This window comes from Berghia stephanieae, chromosome 13 (assembly GCF_034508935.2).
Source record: "Berghia stephanieae isolate SIO BIC M18660-M18661 chromosome 13, UCSD_Bste_1.3, whole genome shotgun sequence".
Taxonomy (NCBI): Eukaryota; Metazoa; Mollusca; class Gastropoda; order Nudibranchia; family Aeolidiidae; genus Berghia; species Berghia stephanieae.
Window position 1 is genome coordinate 3,566,587 of NC_088372.1, and position 20,560 is coordinate 3,587,146.

Sequence of the window (20,560 nt, forward strand, 5' to 3'; positions counted from 1 at the left end):
GAGGGTTGGAATAAACGTATAGGGAATTAGATTAGCGGAAGAGTAGCGTCCCTTGATTGGACGTCACCTTACAGAGAGAACGTCAATTTGGTTTTGAAGTGTCTCAAGCCGCTTTCACCGGAAGCGAGGCCGAGAGACGCATACGCACAACCAACATGACGTTCTCTCTCTAATAACTTTTTCGCCGGTGACGTCACAGACTATGGGTGACGTCCAATCAAGGGACGCTACTCTCCCGCTAATCTCATTCCCTATTCTTTCATTTCTTTGTATTTTATTAAACTCGTGATATTTTTATCGTGCAATAAGACATACTCGCAAGCTCGTTGTGTTATTGGACACGGTAAAAATAACTCTTGTAATAAATACAAAGAGATGAAAGAGTCGTATAATATGTATTGTAAAATTGTATAATTAACAAGGAATGTTGTATATATAACATTGAACAATTGTATCTGTATACATGAACGGTTTACACAGCATTTAAAAATAATTAAAAACCTATTAGCTCTTGAACGATATGATATAATACGATATGATATGATACTATACGATACGATACGATACGATACGATACGATACTATACGATACGATAAACAAATACATATTATTTTCTTTCGCCCCCCCCCCTCCCCCCCCCCCCCCCCCCCCCTCCAGGCCCTTTCTTAGATAGTAATACGTAATGATACCAAGTGTACAACAATAATTTGTGACGTCAGATTATCAAACGATAAATTTCATTAAAATTATATTAAAAAAAAGAGGTGTCGTGCATTTCTTAGTAAATACGTAAAAAAATGAATTGATTAAATTCGCAAGCTTGTTGTGTTAATGGAATTTGTAGCCAGAAATATCATACTTAAATTAAGTTGAGTTTATTTGCTTTATAGAGGAGAAGGAATATCATCTTTTACTGTGCTAAATACCAACGTTTTATAATTTTGACCACTTTAAATATAATTTGACTTTTTAGCATCTGGTCCATCCCGACATAATAGCCTTTTGAGACGAGGGGTCACATATTTGTTTTGCAATTGCTTTCTGTCTTTGTCTTGGAATGAGATTACTTAGTATTGTCCTGACCCTGGTCGGAGTCCTTGGCTGGGAGGGAAACAGTCGAATGCATAGTTATAGTTTTGGGGGATGATATTTTTTTTAATTTTGTAAATCGTCTCTCTGTTATTTACTGTTATTTTTTTCATGTTTAACATATGATTAATTGTAACCATTTGAATGTATTCCTCTTAGTGGGGACCTGTGCTTGTGTCTGGGTGAGATTTTTAGGTGATCTCACTTATAGTTTTACTCTTGGAATCTACATCTGTTCCTTATTTGAACCAATTCCCCTTTTGTCTTCCCTTTTCTTGGATGCTTTAATTGTAATTCTAGAACTTTTTACTATCCCATTTTCTTCCTTTTTACTGGTGCTGATATGACCTTAATGTGTTACAAGTACCGTAAAACCCTTTAAAACAAATAAAAAAAAATAAACATTTTATTTTGTGTCTTCCTCTCTTACTTTTGTCCTTTGACCGTTCCTTGCATCGCCGTCTTGCATAAATGTGACCCATCGTCCCAAAACGGTATTATGTCGGGATGAACCAGATACTAAAAAAGCCAAATTAAAGCTAAACTGGTCAAACATTTGAATTATTTCTATTTGGCATTCTAAGATATGATATTCATTCTCTTCACTAAAGCATACAAACACATTTCAAGTCTGAGATTTCTGGCAATAAATTCCATTTTCAGCCTCTTAATTATTCCGTCATAATACCGTTTTGAGGCGAGGGGTCACAAATAAACTGTCATGGCGAATAGTGTGACCAAATCATAAAAAAATTTAGTCATTGAGGGCCATTGGGCCCATGGATCCGGAGTTTATACCGGTTTCTATAGCGTGAAACGGACAATAGCAATTTCTTGCTATCCATTGGTTTGGTCGCTGGTCTATCGCAAAGAACTTTCCGTCAAATCTAACAGACTCAGCTACCCATTCACTGCCGTGTAGATAAGGGAGTCAGAAAAATTCTGAGCTGCATTCGGGATTGACCATGGCCCCTTTGCATGTAAATCGAGTGCTCTATCGACTGAGCTATCGGGATCACCACGTGACCAAACCACGACGATAGATGATTAAATATTTTTTTTTTCTCTCCATATTCTTCTGCAGGTCTCAGGATCAGTTTCCATTGGCTACGCTGCCTCAGAGGTCAAGGTCGTCCGTCTCCACTATCCATCTGTAGAGAGAATCTTTCCCGGTGGTGTAGTTGCTGTAGCGGCGACGATAGCGCTGGTGGGTTGTGGGCTCGAAGGATGATGATACGGTTCCAGCCCAGACGATGGTTTTTCATGGCGAAGCGGCGACCTATAGCAACCATTTCTGTATTGGGGTTGCTTCTGTTTTTGGTCGTCTACGTGACACTTGGAGGTAGGTGGTTGTGTAATAGTAATAGGATTCAATAGTCTGATGTCACGTCCGCCCAGAAACCAGGAGCGTGGTTCTAAACAAAGAAAATCGGTACTTTTTATTTTTCGTGCTGGCTAGAACTTTTTCACATGTCATGTGATCAGAATGTATAAAAGTCAAAACATGATCGGATTTATAATGTTTTTTTCCTCTGGATACGCTTTTATGCTCGTCGGAGAAGTATTTCATAAGGGCGTCCGCCATTGTTCCGATAGTTTAGAACTAGTTACTAAGTTACAATGCGTCATTACGAGCGAGGGAAGTGACGTCACGACTGTTGAAGCCTATGGTGGTGGTGGTGGTGGTAGTGGTTGTGGTAGTGATTGTGGTGTTTGTGGTTGATGTGGTGGTGTTGTTGGTGTTTGTAGATGTGGTGTCTATGTAACACTCGGAGGTAGGTGGGTGTGGTTGTGTAGTCGTTGGTGGTGGCTTTGGTGGTGATGATTCTGTTGTTATTGTTAGGTGTTGATGTGTTATTTTTGGTAATTGTTATAGTGGTGGTGATTGTTTTCTTGTTGTTAGTGGCTGGTTGTTATGATGGTGGTGATGGTGGTTCCGTTTGTGGTGGTTAGGTTAGTGGTGGTTGTGATGGTGATGTTTGTGGTTGTGTTTTTGTTGTTGGTGATGGTGGTGGTGGTGGTGGTGGGCAGGAATGATGATGGGGGAGGTAACGGTAATGGTAGTAGTGAAGGCGGTGGTTTTATTGGTGGTGGATGTTATGGATTTTGTGGTGGTTGTTGTTGTTGTTGTTGTATTGTTTGTAGTGGTGGGTTGGGTGGTCTTGTTAGCGACGGTAGTTGTGGTGGTTGTGGTGATGATGGTGATGATGATGTTGGTGGTGGAGGTGGTGGTGGTGATGATGATGATGAAGATGATGAGGATAATTATATGATTATGATGATGATGATGATGATGATGATGATATGATGATAATATGCTGATGATGATGATGATGATGATATGAGAATAATAATAAAATTAATTATGATGATGATGATGATGATGATGATGATGATGATGATGATGATGATGATGATGATGATGATCATCATGATGATGATGATGATGATGATGATGATGATGATGATGATGATGATGATATGATGATAATATGATGATAATATGATGATGATGATGATGATGATGATGATGATGATGATGATGATGATGATGATGATGATGATGATGATGATGATGATGATGATGATGATGATGATGATGATGATATGATGATAATGATGATGTGATGATGATGATGATGATGATGATGATGATGATGATGATGATGATGATGATGATGATGATATGATGAATATAATAATAATAATATAATGATGATGATGATGATGATGATGATCATGATGATGATGATGATGATGATGATGATGATGATGATGATCATGATGATGATAATGAAAATATCAAAACTAAAAAAACCCTTTAATCAATAATAAATAATATTCAAATCAACAGAAGACAACTATGACAACGTTGGGATTGAAATGCTGGCCGAGAAAGGTAAGATTATTTTTTTTAAAAACCCAACTTTTGTATCTTTTCGTCTACCCATGATGGAAAACCTGCCTGTTGTTCTCTTGATATGGCATCTACACATAAACAACGTGTATATATATACAGGTCTGACATCCGATCTCACTTAAGGGCCTAGTTTAATATTGTTGTTATGGACAGTATTTTGTGTCATTCTTTGAGATTTCCATGACAACAAAGCCTTTGAGGAATTGGGTTATCAGACCTGCAAATAAGGGCACGTCGGGTCTAATGCTGTCTTTATTCTCTCCAGTAATATTCTATTTATCTAATACTTTTCCCGGGGCTGATAAAAATAACACGATGCCCCCGGGGGGGGGGGGGGAGCGTGGCTCAGCGGTACGGTCTTTGCTTCGTACCCGAGTTCGATCACTTGCCGCTGCCCTGTGTGGCCTTGGGGAAGTCACCTCGCCCTAGATTAATTTGCGGCGCTGCACTGCGGCTGACGCCTGGGTTATTCCGGTCTTCTCTTGGAAATGACCCAAGAGACAAATATCCCCTATGGGCAGAATAAAGGACATTCTATTTTATTTAATCAAATTGTTACAATTGGTGAGATCAGGTCACCTTCACCTTTGTGTCTTTTAACAACGATCCACTCTTTCAATACTAACGAAAGAGTGAAATGGAGATGATGATGATGATGATGATGATGATGATGGTGATGATGGTGATGTTGATGATGATGATGATGATGATGATGATGATGGTGATGTTGTGATGATGATGATGATGATGATGATGATGATGATGATGATGATGATGATGATGATGGTGATGATGATGATGATGATGATGATGATGATGATGATGATGGTGATGATGATGATGATGATGATGATGATGATGATGATGATGATGATGATGATGATGATAATAATGTCTTTCATGTTACCTTCTTTTCCTGCAGAGATTACTGATTGTTTTGCAATGTAATCATAGTTAGAAAAAAAAATGACAATAAATAAGTCATGATTTCCTTTATACCACCCCCCCCCCCACATTCCCCCCTCCCAACCTGCTTGGACCTACCACACAATACCTCCCTGCCCCCTGACCAAACCGTTGATGTTTTCAGAGAAGATTTTACAAGACATCAACAATGATTTGGTAAGAAGACTAAAATATCACCTCATATTATATTATTATTATTATTATTATTATTATTATTATTATTATTATTATTATTATTATTATTATTATTATTATTATTATTATTATTATTATTATTATTATTATTATTATTATTATTATTATTATCGCGTCTTTCGTGGGTTATGTCTATCATCTTCTTCTTCTTCTTTTTCTTCTTCTTCTTCTTCTTCTTCGTCCAGTCCAGTTCCTGACTTTCCCATAGTGGGCAGGGAGGTACATACTGCGTCTTCTATCCCCTTATGTCTGTTTTCCAACATGCTTCCTGTCATTGTCTTGGAATGAGATTACTTGGTTTTTTCCTGGCCCTGGTCGGTGTCCTGGCTGGGAGGGAACCAGTCAAATGCATAGTTATTGTTTTGGGAGATGATATTTCTTTCCTTTTGAATCATCTCTCTTTTTTGTATTATTAAATTTGTTATTTTGAATGTATAATGTAAGCATTTGAGTGTATTCCTCTTTGTTGGATTTTGTGCTTGTGTCCGGATGAGACTCATAGGTGATCTCAAACTAAGTACATTGGTGGTATGCTCTTGGAATCTACATCTGATCCATTTTTGTTCCCAGTTCCCCTTTGTCTTGCTTTTTCTTGGGTGCTTTAATTGTAATTCTAGAACTTTTTATTATCCCATTTCTTCCTTTTTACTGCCGCTGATATAACCTAAATGTGTTGCAAGCGCCATAAAACCCTTAAAAACAAAAAAAAACAAAACAACTTCAGATACTCGTTCAACTTGTGCGCATTTTGCCAGTTCCTTGAACTGGAGCTTGCACTTTTATATAGCGCAATATCCACTAAACGTGCTTTGGAATTACTTTTGAGATAACATTATCCCGTCCGCTACGACATTATAAGATATCGTCGGAAGGAATAATAATATAGATAATTCATCAAATAAGTTGTCTGATGTCAACAGGAATCACCCATGTTGTCAAAGTGAGCAAACTGGGGGTTAATAATCTTGCTCAAGGAAAAAAACAAACAAAACGAAAGTGCCTGAAGCGGGGCTCGAATCCGGGACCTTCCGGGTCACACACAGTGCAATGCCTTACTTAACCACTCGGCCACTTGACCCCCCCCCCCCCACCCAAAAAAAAAACAAAAAAAAACAAAACAACTTTATTATCAACAGGCGAACTCCCAGCCAATGGACGAAAGGAAAATATTTGAAATGGACCAAAACGAACGAAGGAAGAGAATTCAAATGGTGTGTAGCGCTTTGACCAATGGCAGCTCGGGTTTGATCAACAACCTTATCACCACAAACTATAACCTTACCTACTGTGTCATACCCAGGTAACTGATATTATTACTGTTATTATTATTATTATTATTATTATTATTATTATTATTATTATTATTATTATTATTATATTATTATTATTATTATTATTATTATTATTATTATTATTATTATTTATTATTATTATTTGTTGTTGTTGTTGTTGTTGTTGTTAACATTATTAAGAAGGAGAAGAGGAGGGAGGAGGAGGAGGAGGAGGAGGAGGAGGAGGAGGAGAAGGAGGAGGAGGAGGAGGAGGAGAAGGAGAAGAAGAAGAAGGAGGAGAAGAAGAAGAAGGAGGAGAAGAAGAAGGAGGAGAAGAAGAAGGAGGAGAAGAAGAAGGAGGAGAAGAAGAAGAAGGAGAAGAAGGAGAAGAAGGAGAAGAAGAAGGAGAAGAAGGAGAAGAAGGAGAAGAAGGAGAAGAAGGAGAAGAAGGAGAAGAAGAAGGAGAAGAAGGGAGAAGAAGAAAGGAGAAGAAGAAGGAAGGAGGAGGAGGAGGAGAGGAGGAGGAGGAGGAGGAGGAGGAGGAGGAGGAGGAGAAGAGAGGAGGAGAAGGAGAGGAGAAAGGAGAGAGAAGGAGGGAGAAGGAAGAGAGAAGGAGGAGAGAAGAAGGAGGAGAAGAGGAGAAGAAGAAGGAGGAAGAAGGAGGAGAGAAGAGGAGGAGAGAGGAGAGGAGAGAGAAGGAGAAGAAGGAGAGAGGAGAGAAGAAGGAGAAGGAGAGGAGAAGAAGGAGAAGGAGGAGGAGAAAGGAGAAGGAGGAGAAGAAGAGAAGGAGGAGGAGAGAGGAGAAGGAGGAGGAGGAGGAGAGGAGGAGGAGGAGAGGAGAGGAGGAGGAGAGGAGGAGGAGGAGGAGGAATTCGTAGACGACGAAGTTGACAATAACAAAACAAAAAAAAAAAAAGAAAGACGAAGACGAGAACGATGATGACGATGAAGATGACGATGAAGAAAGACGAAGACGAATTTTAAGTTGATGTTTGATTTTGTTTATCTTGTTGTAATAAATAACAATGTGGAATAGAATGTAAGGTTCAATTTATTTACGAAAACAGATAGAATGGACGTTTCGGGTTTCCCCTTTTATCAACAAAACAGGATGAATGAAACACTACAGATGGATGAGATGATGTGGTAGTAAATGGCCTATCATCTTAACACCGCCACCACTACCACATCATCTCATTCATCTGTAGTGTTCCATTCATCCTGTTTGTTGATAAAGATGAAACCCGAAACGTCCATTCTATCTGTTTTCGTAAGTAAATTGAACCTTACATTCCATTTCACTTTGTTATTTATTACAAAAAGATAAACAAAATCAAACTTCAACTCAAAATTCGTCTTCATCTTTCTATACATCTGTTTTCGTAAGTAAATTGAAGTTTACCTTCGATTCCACATTGTAATGTATTTCTTCGAGCTTCGAGCAACCAGCAACATTTACACAATCTTGTTGTATGACAATAATCATATTTTGCTAATCAGAGTGATATTGTTGAATCAATCAACTCAGAATTTATTTATTTATTTATTTTTTTTTTTAAACCCAGGCCATCCTATCTAATGGCCCTCTTAATTGGATTCAGTCGTCTGATGTCACGCCGCCCGGCAACGGCGGCCATCTTGGTTCTAAACAAAGAAAATCATTACTTTTTATTTTTCAAGCTGGCTAGAACTTTTGTGATCAGAATGTGTAAAAGTCAAAACATGATCAAATTTATGTTTTTTTTTCCGCTTTTATGCTCGCGGAGAAATATTTCATACGGGCGTCCGCCATTGTTCCGATAGTTTAGAGCCAGTGTTGCTAAGTTACCATGTGTCATAAGGAAGGAAGTGACGTTACGACTGTTGAAGACTATTAGTAACAATTTTATTTGTTAGGTTTATTATCAAGCATTCTCAACATCAAACTTATGTTTCGTGGTAGTAGCAGTGGAAAGGCTTTGGCCTTTTCTGCTTCTGTATCGTTCGTTATCTTTAATTTATTTTTATTTGTTAAAGGATGAAATAAAAGGTTGAAATATTAGTGTTGTCTGAAGAATTCATGGAGGGTGAGGGGTTAATTGGGCAGTTAGGGGATGCATCTATTGGGTTGGTGGTTTGTAATAATTTTTCTTACTCTTTTAGATAATTTAACAATTAAATACCAGATGTGGAGAGGAGATAAATTGTGATGTTCTGATTGGTGGATCGCAAGGATCCTGAACCAATCGGTTAATCGGGTTATTGATGATGTTTGTAATGTTGTTTAGAGAAGAAGTGTTAAGAGATATGTGAGAGCACAGTTTTATTACTGTGTATAAGTAAGAGTATATACACATATATCGCAACAACATGGTAGGTACGAAAAAACAGTATAAATAACTCAAATATGGATAGTAAGGAACAAAGAGTGTATCCTTCTCTAGGGCTTACAAATGTGACCCTTCGCCTCAAAACGGTATTAAGTCGGGTTGGTTAAGATGTTGGAAATTGAATTTATAGCCAGAAATATCAAATTGTGTTGAGTTTGTATGTTTTATTGAGGAGAATGGATGCCATATTTTAGGATGCTAATGCCAACAATTTATATTTTTGACCAGTTTTAACATTAAATTTGGCTTTTAAGGATCTGGTTCGTTGCGACCTAATACCGTTTTGAGACGTAGGGTCACTTATATCGCAACAACATGGTAGGTACGAAAAACAATATGAATAACTCAACTATGGAAAGTAAGGAACAAAGAGTGCATCCTTCTCTAGGGCATGCCACTCCGATATTTGTAAGCACAAATAATATTTTAACTCTCTCCTTACCAGCTTTTTTTTCAGAATTTTACCCTAAACTTCAATCTCGCGCAACACAAAAATAGATTTTTCAAACGTATTAGTAACGAGTATTTTCTATATTTTGTTCAGAGAAATGAGCACTGCTGCAACACAGTGTCGAGTTTTTATGGCTATAACTATAACAAAATGAAATCAGAATAAGAACATTGTTGGCTGCATCGTAACGAATGTGACATTTATTCCTATGGGTGGTAAGGAGGGGGTTAAACAATGGACTTAATGAATAATAACTAATTAAGCTGTTACTAAAATCAATTAACTTATATCAAAGGGGAGCAACTCTTTCCTAGAGTAACTCTATGCATAAGTCCATAACAGTATTAGGGAATGAGATTAGCGGAAGAGCTAGCGTCCCTTGATTGGACGTCACCCATAGTCTGTGACGGAAGCGAGGACGAGAGACGCATGCGCACAACCAACATGACGTTCTCTCTATAACTTTTCCGCCGGTGACGTCACAGACTATGTGTGACGTCCAATAAAGGGACGCTACTCTTCCGCTAATCTCATTCCCTATAACTAGATAAATCGGTCTCTTCTCTTCTCCTCGCCAGGACAGATAATACCTTTTGGCTCCAAGTGTTTCGGTACTTACACCATGATTACATCGACCAGAAGCCCCAGTCTCCGTTCCAGCTAGACGCAGACCAGGTAATTTCGCAACAGGAGTAGGAGGGGGGGGGGGGGGAGGGAGTCGTGACGTCACACTTTCTACTCTTCCGATTCTAAAATCATTGGAAGTGTGTATGCGGCTATGTGTGTGGTCTTGTGGGCTATGACACTCGCTTTTGGATCGGAAGGTCCTGGGTTTTCGAGCCTAGCTCGGCGCATATTCGGAGTCCTTGGAAAAGGCTGTTTATACTCACATTCTCTCACCGTACTCATGTGTAAAATGAGTACCTGGCCGTGAACAATGATGAATCTGTCGGGAAAAAAATTATTTTATCGCCTAACAGGCGCCACTCACGTCTCGTTCTTTATAATATTACGTGTTGCTTTTGGTCAGGGACCCTTTGTAAAGCGCTTTGAGCACGTTTAGGGGATATTGCGCTATATAAAAGCTCAAGACTTTTTTTTGGTAACCAAACCTTCATTGAGCCTTGGAGAAGATTCTCTTTACTCACATTCTCTCGCTCACCGTATTCAGGTGTAAAATGAGTACCTGGCCGTTAACAGCTCTGTCTAACTCTGTCAGAAAAAAAAATTGGGGTTATTTTTTTGTCTTACTTTTCTAGTTGTTTTGGTTCGATGTTTTTTTTTGTCTTACTTTTCTAGTTGTTTTGGTTCGATGTTTTTTTTTGTCTTACTTTTCTAGTTGTTTTGGTTCGATGTTTTTTTTTGTCTTACTTTTCTAGTTGTTTTGGTTCGATGTTTTTTTTTGTCTTACTTTTCTAGTTGTTTTGGTTCGATGTTTTTTTTTGTCTTACTTTTCTAGTTGTTTTGGTTCGATGTTTTTTTTTGTCTTACTTTTCTAGTTGTTTTGGTTCGATGTTTTTTTTCCCTTTGATTCAGTCTTTATTTTTCTGTTTGTTGTTTGTTTGTTTTATGTCTGTTTTTTTTGGGGGGGGGGGGGGGGGGGGTTTTTTGTTTTTGTTGTTGTTAAAGTTTTTAAATAACAATAACAAAGACCAGAGTAACGTCATCTTCATTCTATCTATAGATAGAACGAAGATGACGTCACTCAGTTCTTTGTTATTAGTTTTTGCCATCCATATTTATGAGTAATTCAAATAACAATAACAAAGACCAGAGTAACGTCATCTTCATTCTATCTATAGATAGAACGAAGATGACGTCACTCAGTTCTTTGTTATTAGTTTTTGCCATCCATATTTATGAGTAATTCTCACTATTACCAGACTATAAAAGTTCATGGTTAAGCATAGTTTTGTGTGTCCTTCCGTTATATTTCCGGATGGCAATGGTGTGAGCGTCTTAGCCAAGCGCATACTATCTATATTATGGCTTTTCATTTGTTCCTACCAGGTTCACAGTCGGCCGTTTTTCAAGACCCGTCAACACACTTGGAGAATGCTCAGCGAAGATCGGAGACGGATTCTATTGAATACCAAGTAAGTATGTATCACAATGCTATGCGTTTACGTAAAATACTCATAACATCCACCATTAATATTATTACTACTACTACTATGAAGGCAATTTATCATTTGGTTACAGCATACATAATATAAGCAAACAGACATGAATGAAACCAAAAAAAAAAAAAAAAAAAAAACACGCGCAGACACACAAGCACAAAAAAAACACTCACAGACTCACACTTGAATAGACTTCGTGTAATCTATCTAAAAGGAATATCATCATAATTACAAACATTTATATATATATATATATATATATATATATATATAAATAATATATATCTATGAGTGTTGGTGGGTACTTGTAGGTACGAGAGTACTCGATAACGTGGGTTAGAGCTAATATAAAATATAAATGGAGTCACTCACTTATCTATACGGCCGAAACTTATGTTTCTGTGGCTTCCACCCACGTCTTCAGTCGGCATACTATGTCTGTAGAATGATTATTCCATTTGGGATCATTGTTGATATTCTTGTATCATCACAACGGAAGTAAAGATAGAAGAATATCAACAATGATCCCAAATGGCTTAATCATTCTACAGACATAGTATGCCGACTGAAGACGTGGGTGGAAGCCACGGAAACATATGTTTCGGCCATATAAGTGAGTGAATCCATTTATATTTTATATAAAACGTACCGTGTACACATACTATGTGTAACCCATAGCGTGTTTAATTTGATTGATAGAATTTAGTGAGAACTAGTAATGATCAAAGTGATTGTCTAAAATAAACAAATAAACCTGAGATTTTATATAACGCAATATCACCAAAACGTGCTCAAAGCGCTTCACAAGGGACCCTGTTGGCCAACAGCAACGTCTAACATTTATAACGGGACATGAGGCCTGTTAGACGATATTACAATTTTTTTGGACAGATACAACGCTGCTAACGGTCATTTTGCACCTGAGTACGGTGAGACAATGTGAATAAAGAGTCTTTTCCAAGGATTCAACCATGCGTTGAGCGAGGCTCGAACCCAGGACCTTCCGATCCGAAAGCGAGTATCATCGTAGCCATCGTTAACTTATAGCCTGACACGGACCAAAAAATTACGTCAAAATGCCAGTCTTTGGCCACAAAAGAAAACAAATCGTGAGTTGTATTCAATAGTTCAACCAATGAAATAACTTGTTTCCATGAGCTCTACTAACGACAACTCACTAGACGCTACACAAACCTAAAAAATGACGTCAAACTATAAGTCCTAGAGGGTTCTTGTGTCAGGCTGCGCTTGAACTCTCTAGGACTGGCAGTTTGACGTCATTTTTTAGGTTTGTGTATTAGTAGAGCTCAAGGAAATAAGTTATTTCATTGGTTGAACTATTGAATACAACTCACGATTTGTTTTCTTTTGTGGCCAAAGACTGGCATTTTGACGCCATTTTTTGGTCAGTGTCAGGCTATAAGTTATCGATGGTTACGCTCGAACCCGAGACCTAGTTGTTCGAAGACGAGTGTCATACAACTAGTCAACAAATCCTATCAATAACATCAAAAAGTGACCTCATGACCTCCCCAGGATATTTCTGTCCGTCCAAGAACCCTATATGAGATTGTGGACCACCTACCTCCATGCGTTGTTCCTCCCAGAGATGTGGGGGACGGTGGGAGCCCGCATTGAGGTCAGACGCCCACAGCGGAAACGGCAGAAAGGGTTTGTGTGTGCTCATGACGTCACATTTGCTGAATTCGTCACCTACGTCTTGGATTCCTACGAGGTGAGATTTTATTTATTATTAAGTATAATATGTGGAGAAGAGACGTGGACGCTTGACAAAGAATGTATAGGAGGTTAGAGGCATTTGAGATGTGGGTGTATAGAAGAATGTTGAGGGTATCATGGACAGACAGGTGTACGAACGAGGAAGTGTTGGAGAAGGTGAGAAAGGGAAGAATACTGATCGATAACATCAGAAAGAGGCAGTTACGGTTTCTGGGACATGTGTGGAGAAGAGACGGAATAGAAAAGTTCGTAACATCTGGGATGATCGAAGGAAAGAGAGCAAGAGGAAGACAAAGAATAACTTATTTAAATAACCTAAGAATGGCCAAAAGTGATTTTAAAAGCAACACAGATTTCATGCGCATCGCAGAGGATCGTGTTTCGTGGAGACAGCTGACCGGCAACGTGCTCAAGAGTACAAGCCACGATGGATGATGATGATGTATTTTATTAATGCAAGCTGACAGAAAGGCAAGAGGCAAACCCAGGAAGTCCTGGATAGGAAATGAGATTAGCGGAAGAGTAGCGTCCCTTGATTGGACGTCACCTTACAGAGAGAACGTCAATTTGGTTTTGCGCATGCGTCTCTCTCGTCCTCGCTTTCAGTGAAGCGTCTCAAGTCGCTTTCACAGGAAGCGAGGACGAGAGACGCATGCGCACAACCAACATGACGTTCTCTCTCTAATAAATTTTCCGCCGTCGGTGACGTCCAATCAAGGGACGCTTCTCTTCCGCTAATCGCATTCCCTATAGGAAATATGGAGGAGGCAACAACTGGCAAAAAGATAATCGACTGCTCGGTAATGGCCCTTGAGTATGAACAATGGCATTCCATGACATTCAACCTCTATAGGGAGATGGAACTCCAGTAAGGTAAGGTATTGATGCTATGGGACCAGATAGCTCAGTTGGTAGAGCACTCGCTTCACACGCAAAGGGACCCGAGATCAATCCCGTGTGCAGTCGATATTTTTTTCTGACCCCCCCCTTCCACCCAGCAGTGATTGTGTAGCTGGGTCTGTTAGATTTGGCGGAAAGTGCCTTGCGATAGACTAGCGTCCTATTCAAAGGGTAGCAAGCAATTGCTGTTATCCGTTTCACGTTATGGAAACCGGTAAAACTCCATGGACCGAATGGCTCTGAAGGACTACTTTATTGATGCTACACGTTTAGGTAAAATATTCACAAGTTTGCCCGGCAGGCGAACGTGTTAACATACACAATTTCATGTGTAACCCAAAATGTTAACAGTCTGTTAGAAGGACTTTAGTGAGAACTAATCACCCAAATTGGCTGTCTCAGAACAATAACAAAGAGTTGAGTGAGGTCAACAACATGCATTCTATAGAAGGAAAGAAATTGACGTCACTCAGCTCTTTGTTATTGTTTTTAGCCAGCCATTTTTATGAGTAGTTCACACTAATTTGGATTAATCAGACTATAGACGTTTAAGGGTGACAAATAGTTTTATGTGTTGGGACGTTTTATCCGATTAGTGGCTGTTGTGAGTATTTTACCTAAACGTATGGCGTCAAAAGTTTGAGATGCACGGGACGCAATCAATACAAACATTCATATGTTATAGGGTGATAAGTAAAACATGAATTATCTCCCTTCCTTTTATTACAAATTTCGACTCTAAAACAGGACTCTCTCTCTCTCTCTCTCTCTCTTTCTCTCTCTCTCTCCCTCTCTCTCTCTCTCTCCCCACTCTCTCTCCCTCCCTCTCTCTTTCTCGCTCCCCCTCTCCCTTCGCCCTCTCTCTCTTTTCCTCTCTCTCTCCCTCTATCTTTCCCTCTCCCCCTCTCCCTCCCCCCCTCTCTCTCTCCCCCCCCCCCTTTTGGTGGATCATTTGACCTCCCATGGTGGGCAGGAGGTCACGCTGTGTCTTCAATCCCCCTTATAATATCTGTTTTTCCAGTTGCTTTCTGTCTTTGTCTTGGAATAAGATTACTTAGTTTTGTCCCAGCCCAGGCTGGAATCCTTGACTGGGAGGGAAGCAGTCAAATGTACAGTTATAGTTTTGAGAGCTGATATTACTTTCCTTGTAAATAATCTCTCTGTTATGTATTCAACATGAAATGAAGTGAGTAGGAAAGTGCCAGAAGACAATAGAGAATAAAAATTTCGCGGCGGTGAAGGGGATTTGTACCCGCGACCTTACTGGTACGACAACTCCGCCTGGCCGGAGAGAGCGTGACTCTACCGTATGAGCTATCCACGATCCCAAAAAAGATCGTCTCTAACCCTAGTCTTATTAGAGCTCTCTCTCTCTCTCTCTCTCTCTCTCTCTCTCTCTCTCTCTCACCGTCTACTTGAGATCGCGGGTCCAACCCACACAAATATCGCGAAGTTAGTTGGCCAGCAATTAAGCTTAATAGCCAATATTCTCATCACAAAAATGTAACATAGAAACAATTGAGACATTGAGTATGCTCCGGTACTTGGGGTGAATTTTTAATTCTGCAAATGTGAGTGGAACAGGCACTTATGTTGGTAACGACAAGAAATGAAGTGAGTAGAAAAGTGCCAGAAGACAATAGAGAATAAAAATTTCGCGGCGGTGATGGGGGTTGTTATGTATTCTTAGTTTTGTATTTTGTAAATATTTGAGTGTATCCCTCTTAGTGGGATTATGTGCGACTGTCTGGAAGAGACTTATAGGTGATTTCAAACTAAGTACTTTGATAGTGTGCTCTTGGAATCTACATCTGTTTCCTATTTGAACAAATTCCCCTTTCGTCTTCCCTTTTCTTTGGGTCTTTTTATTGTTAATCTAGACAATTTTATCTGTTCCATTTTCTTTCTTTTACTGGCGCTGATATGACCTTAATGTGTCGCAAACACCATAAAGCCCTTAAAAACAACCAAACAATATATCCCCCCACGCCTCTCTCTCTCTCCTTATCTCTATGTCACTCCCTCCCTCTGACGTCAAATTTCGTCCCTAATTTAGCCTGATATACAAGGGGCATAACCAATTAAAAAAAATTCATATAATATATTTTAATGATTAAAACACGGATTATCTCCCTTAAATTTATTTACACTTTTTAACTCCACAACAGAAAGACTTTGCTCCCTACTACAGCCTATGCGATCCTTGCCAGTTGTCCCCATATTATACGCTGAAGGAAGAATCGGCCCATCGGGACAACGAATACATTCTAGAACATCTCAAACTGGCCTGGACTGTCCAGCAGGACAACTTCAGGGACGTGGCGGTCATCAACAAGATTAATTCCACCATCAGGAGCAGCTACAGGCAACAACAGGTTGGTTGGACCGTAGCCATCGTCAGGTCAGGTCATAGCCTGACACTAGAACCGTAGCCATCGTTAACTTATAACCTGACACTAGAACCATAGCCATCGTTAACTTATAGCCTGACACTAGAACCGTAGCCATCATTAACTTATAACCTGACACTAGAACCGTAGCCATTGTTAACTTATAGCCTGACACTAGAACCGTAGCCATCGTTAACTTATAGCCTGACACTAGAACCGTAGCCATCGTTAACTTATAGCTGACACTAGAACCGTAGCCACCGTTACGCTCGGCGCATCGTTGAGTCCTTGGAAAAGGATCTTTACTCACATTCTCTCACCGTACTCGGGTGTAAAATGAGTACCTGGCCGTTAACAGCGCTGTCTTTGTCCGAAAAATCATAATATAGCGCCTAACAGGCGTCATGTCCCGTTCTACATGTTAAATGTTGCTGTTGGCCAGGGACATCTTGTAAAGCGCTTTGAGCACATTTAGTGGATATTGCTCTATATAAAGCTCAATTTTTAATTTTTTTTTTTTTAGATAGTGGGGTGTTATGATAATCATTTTTTGGGGTTTTTCTTTGGTATATTTTCCACAGGACGGTGTCAAAACAGGCTGCACGATCAACCAAGTTTCGCTTAACCTTCGGCTGTGGAAAACTTTTGTAATGGAGGGAATTTTACCAGACAATTCAACCACGCCCCCTTTGGATGACGTCAGCCAGCTACAACTCGCAGAGATCGTCATCGGCGCTCATAGGGACGCCCTTGCGAGAGGGGAGGATATGACGTCACAAAAGCGGAAGTTTATGGTTGCTGCGTACAAGAACCTTGACCCTTCGTTGCTGGAGGCCTTGGCTGGGCGATACGTCATGGATTTCAGATTGTTTTCCTACGATAGCCACCCTCACGATATTTTTGGGGGTGTCTAACAGGAATAGCGATAATAGGATTCAATAGTCTGATGTCACATCCGCCTAGCAACCAACAACTTGGTTCTAAACAAAGAAAATCGGTACTTTTTTATTCCTCATGCTGGCTAGAACTTTTTCCACATCAGAATGTATAAAAGTCAGAACATGATCAGATTTATAATGCTTTTTTTTCTCTCCTCTGGATCCACTTTTATCCTCGTCAGAGAAATATTTCATAAGGGCGGTCATGGAGATAATGGCAGAACCAGTTACTATGCGTCATTATGAGGGAAGTGACGTCACGACTGTTGAACCCTAATTATTTTAGAACAGAAAATACATAGACATTATATTATCATATCTCTCCTGCTGTGGGTGGCAGAGTTGTAAGAAGTCTCCATTTGTGACCCTTGGCCTCAAAACGGTATTAAGTCGGGTTGGTTAAGATGTTGAAAATTGAATTTATAGCCAGAAATATCAGACTTGTGTTGAGTTTATACGATTTATTGAGGAGAATGGATACCATATTTTAGGGTGCGAATGCCAACAAGTTATATTTTTGACCAGTTTTAACATTAAATTCGGCTTTTAAGCATCTGGTTCGTTCCGACATAATACCGTTTTGAGACGATGGGTCACATTTATAAAAAAAGAATAGCAGAAAAAAATATAAAAGGAGAAAGTCAAGTGAGATAAAGTTTAGTCGGTGACCAGATGTTTAACAATGGACGTTAGCGGCTTTGTGGTCTAGTGGTACGACACTCGCTTTCGGATCGGAAGGTCCTGGGTTCGAGCCTCGCGCTCGGCGCATAGTTGAGTCCTCGGAAAAGGCTCTTAACTCACATTCTCTCACCGTACTCAGGTGTAAAATGAGTACCTGGCCGTTAACAGTGTTGTCATAAAATTGTAATATCGCCTAACAGGCGTTATGTCCCGTCCTACATGTTAAATGTTCCTGTTGGTCAGGGACCTTTTGAAAAAGCGCTTTGAGCACGTTAAGTGGATATTGCACTATATAAAAGCTCAATTTTTATTTTTTTTAAAATTTTTAGCTGCTTGTGTCTTTGGGTAAATCACTTGGCATAACTGCCTCATTCGAGAAGAAGCAGCTGGTAGGGGTTCCCGACCACCCATAAATGGGCAGGGAGGCCTACTTGTTTTGTCTTCTATCCCCCTGTATCTGTTTTGTCCTAACCCTGGCCGGAGTCCATACTTAGCTGGGAGGGAAACAGTCGAATGTACAGGACTCAATGTCAAATAAGAGTGGGGGAAATCTGTCACAGTGATAGGTACAATAGCGCATTATCTGGTGACTTTTTTTTTCGCAAAAAAAGTTTTAAATTGTAATAGGGTATAATTAAATGAATTCTTTTTAACAACTGAATGTCCCTAGTAATGCACATATCTTTTATATACTGTATAGATGTGAAGGATGCTAATATATTATTGTATATAGAAAAAAATTCAAATGAGCGCGCGTGTGTCAGAGAGGAGAGAGAGAGAGAGAGAGAGAGAGAGAGGAGAGGAGAGAGAGGAGAGAGAGAGAGAGGAGAGAGAGAGAGAGGGAGAGAGAGGAGAGGGGAGGGGAGAGGAGGGAGAGGGAGGGAGGGGAGAGGGAGGGAGAGAGGGAGAGGAAGGGGAGAAAGGAGGAGGGAGAGAAGGAGAGAAAGGGAGAGGGAGAGAAGAGAGAGAAAGGAGAGGGAGGAGAAGGAGAGAAAGGGAGAGGGAGAGAGAGAGGAGAGGGAAGAGGGGAGAGGGGGAGAGAGAGAGGGGAGAGAGGGGAGAGGGAGAGAGAGAAAGGGAGAGGGGAGAGGGAGAGAGAGAAAGGAGAGGGAGAGGGAGGAGAGAAAGAGAAGGGAGAGGGAGGAGAGAGGAGAAGGAGAGGGAGGAGGAGAAGAGAGAGGAGGGAGAGAGGGAGAGAGAAGAGAGAGGAGGAGAGGAGGGAGAGAGAGAGAGAAAGAGAGAGGGGAGGGAGGGAGAGAAAGGGAGAGAAGAGAGAGGGAGAGGGAGAGAGAGAAGAGAAAGGAGAGGGAGAGGGAGAGAGAGAGAAAGGAGAGGGAGAGGGAGGGAGAGAAAGAGAGAGAAGGGAGAGGGAGAGAGGAGGAGGAGAGAGAGGAAGAGAGAGAGAGGAAGAGGGAGAGGGAGGAGAGAGAGAAAGAGAGAGGGAGAGGGAGGGAGAGAGAGAGAAAGAGGGAGGGAGAGAGAGAGAAAGAGAGAGGGAGAGGGAGGGAGAGAGAGAGAAAGAAAGAGGGAGAGGGAGGGAGAGAGAGAGAAAGAGAGAGGGAGAGGGAGAGAGAAGAGAAAGAGGGGAGGAGAGAGAGAGAAAGAAGAGGGAGGGAGAGAGAAAGAGAGAGAAGAGAGAGAAGAGAAGAGGGAGAGGGAGAGAGAGAAAGAAAGAGGGAGAGGGAGAGAGAGAAAGAAAGAGGGAGAGGGAGAGAGAGAAAGAAAGAGGGAGACAGACCTATTTGAATGATAAAATGTATGTAATCGATTGTCTGTATACAAAGTATTTTGTTTCTATTGGATTTAAAATCTCTTTATTTTATACATAACTGTAAGCCATGAGTTTATTATTATTTCTATTATTATCATCATCATCATTATTATTATTAATTTATTATTATTATCATTTATTATTATTATTATTATTTATTATTATCATCATATCATCATCATTATCATTAATTATTATTAGTGTCTATTATCATTATCAACGTTATTATTATCATATTTATTATTATCATGATTATTATTAAAATCTACTTTATCTTTTTAGATAATTCATATTGTTTTTATCATTATTATTGTTATTATCAGCATTCTTCTTATTAGTCCTATCATCATTACCATCAATATTATCATCGTCATCACCACGAGAGGATAACAGAGGAAGTCGAGGCGTCCCAATCTTATGACTATGAGGCGAAAGGCCCCATCCCATGTCAAGTGAAGTCATTGAATCTAAAGTCTGCCATGGATCTGAATAGAGAGTGGTGACGTCATGTCATGTCATTCCATTTCTTGACGTCTATTAACCCTCTCCTTTCCAGCCATTTTCACAATTTCCTCCAAAACTTCACACCCACCCAACACAAAAACAGACATTTCTTACTCAAACAGAAAAGCAACAAGCACATGCTATACATAATATTGTTCGACAATATGAACTATATTACAGAATGTCAAGTTTCTATAGCTGTAGCAAAAGAAATTAAATCTGGATGAGAAAGTGATGGTTGCATCGTAACA

At 39.8% G+C, this 20,560-nt stretch overlaps 1 protein-coding gene across 4 annotated transcripts in view; it reads left to right on the forward strand.

Moving 5' to 3' along the window:
- LOC144958910 (uncharacterized) overlaps window positions 1-18,844 on the forward strand; it is a 45,116-nt gene extending 26,272 nt beyond the window's left edge. For 3 of the 4 annotated variants that reach the window (XM_078891201.1, XM_078891203.1, XM_078891202.1), the window contains exons 3-11: window positions 2,175-2,432; window positions 3,945-3,989; window positions 5,101-5,132; window positions 6,308-6,471; window positions 9,841-9,937; window positions 11,273-11,358; window positions 12,922-13,120; window positions 16,194-16,400; window positions 16,997-18,844. In XM_078891201.1, the coding sequence (XP_078747327.1) occupies window positions 2,318-2,432; window positions 3,945-3,989; window positions 5,101-5,132; window positions 6,308-6,471; window positions 9,841-9,937; window positions 11,273-11,358; window positions 12,922-13,120; window positions 16,194-16,400; window positions 16,997-17,329 (1,278 nt within the window). In that variant the 5' untranslated portion in view covers window positions 2,175-2,317 and the 3' untranslated portion in view covers window positions 17,330-18,844. The remainder of the gene's footprint in view (window positions 1-2,174; window positions 2,433-3,944; window positions 3,990-5,100; window positions 5,133-6,307; window positions 6,472-9,840; window positions 9,938-11,272; window positions 11,359-12,921; window positions 13,121-16,193; window positions 16,401-16,996) is intronic. The other variant, XM_078891199.1, reaches the window with a different exon arrangement.
- The last annotated feature ends 1,716 nt before the right edge of the window (window positions 18,845-20,560 follow it).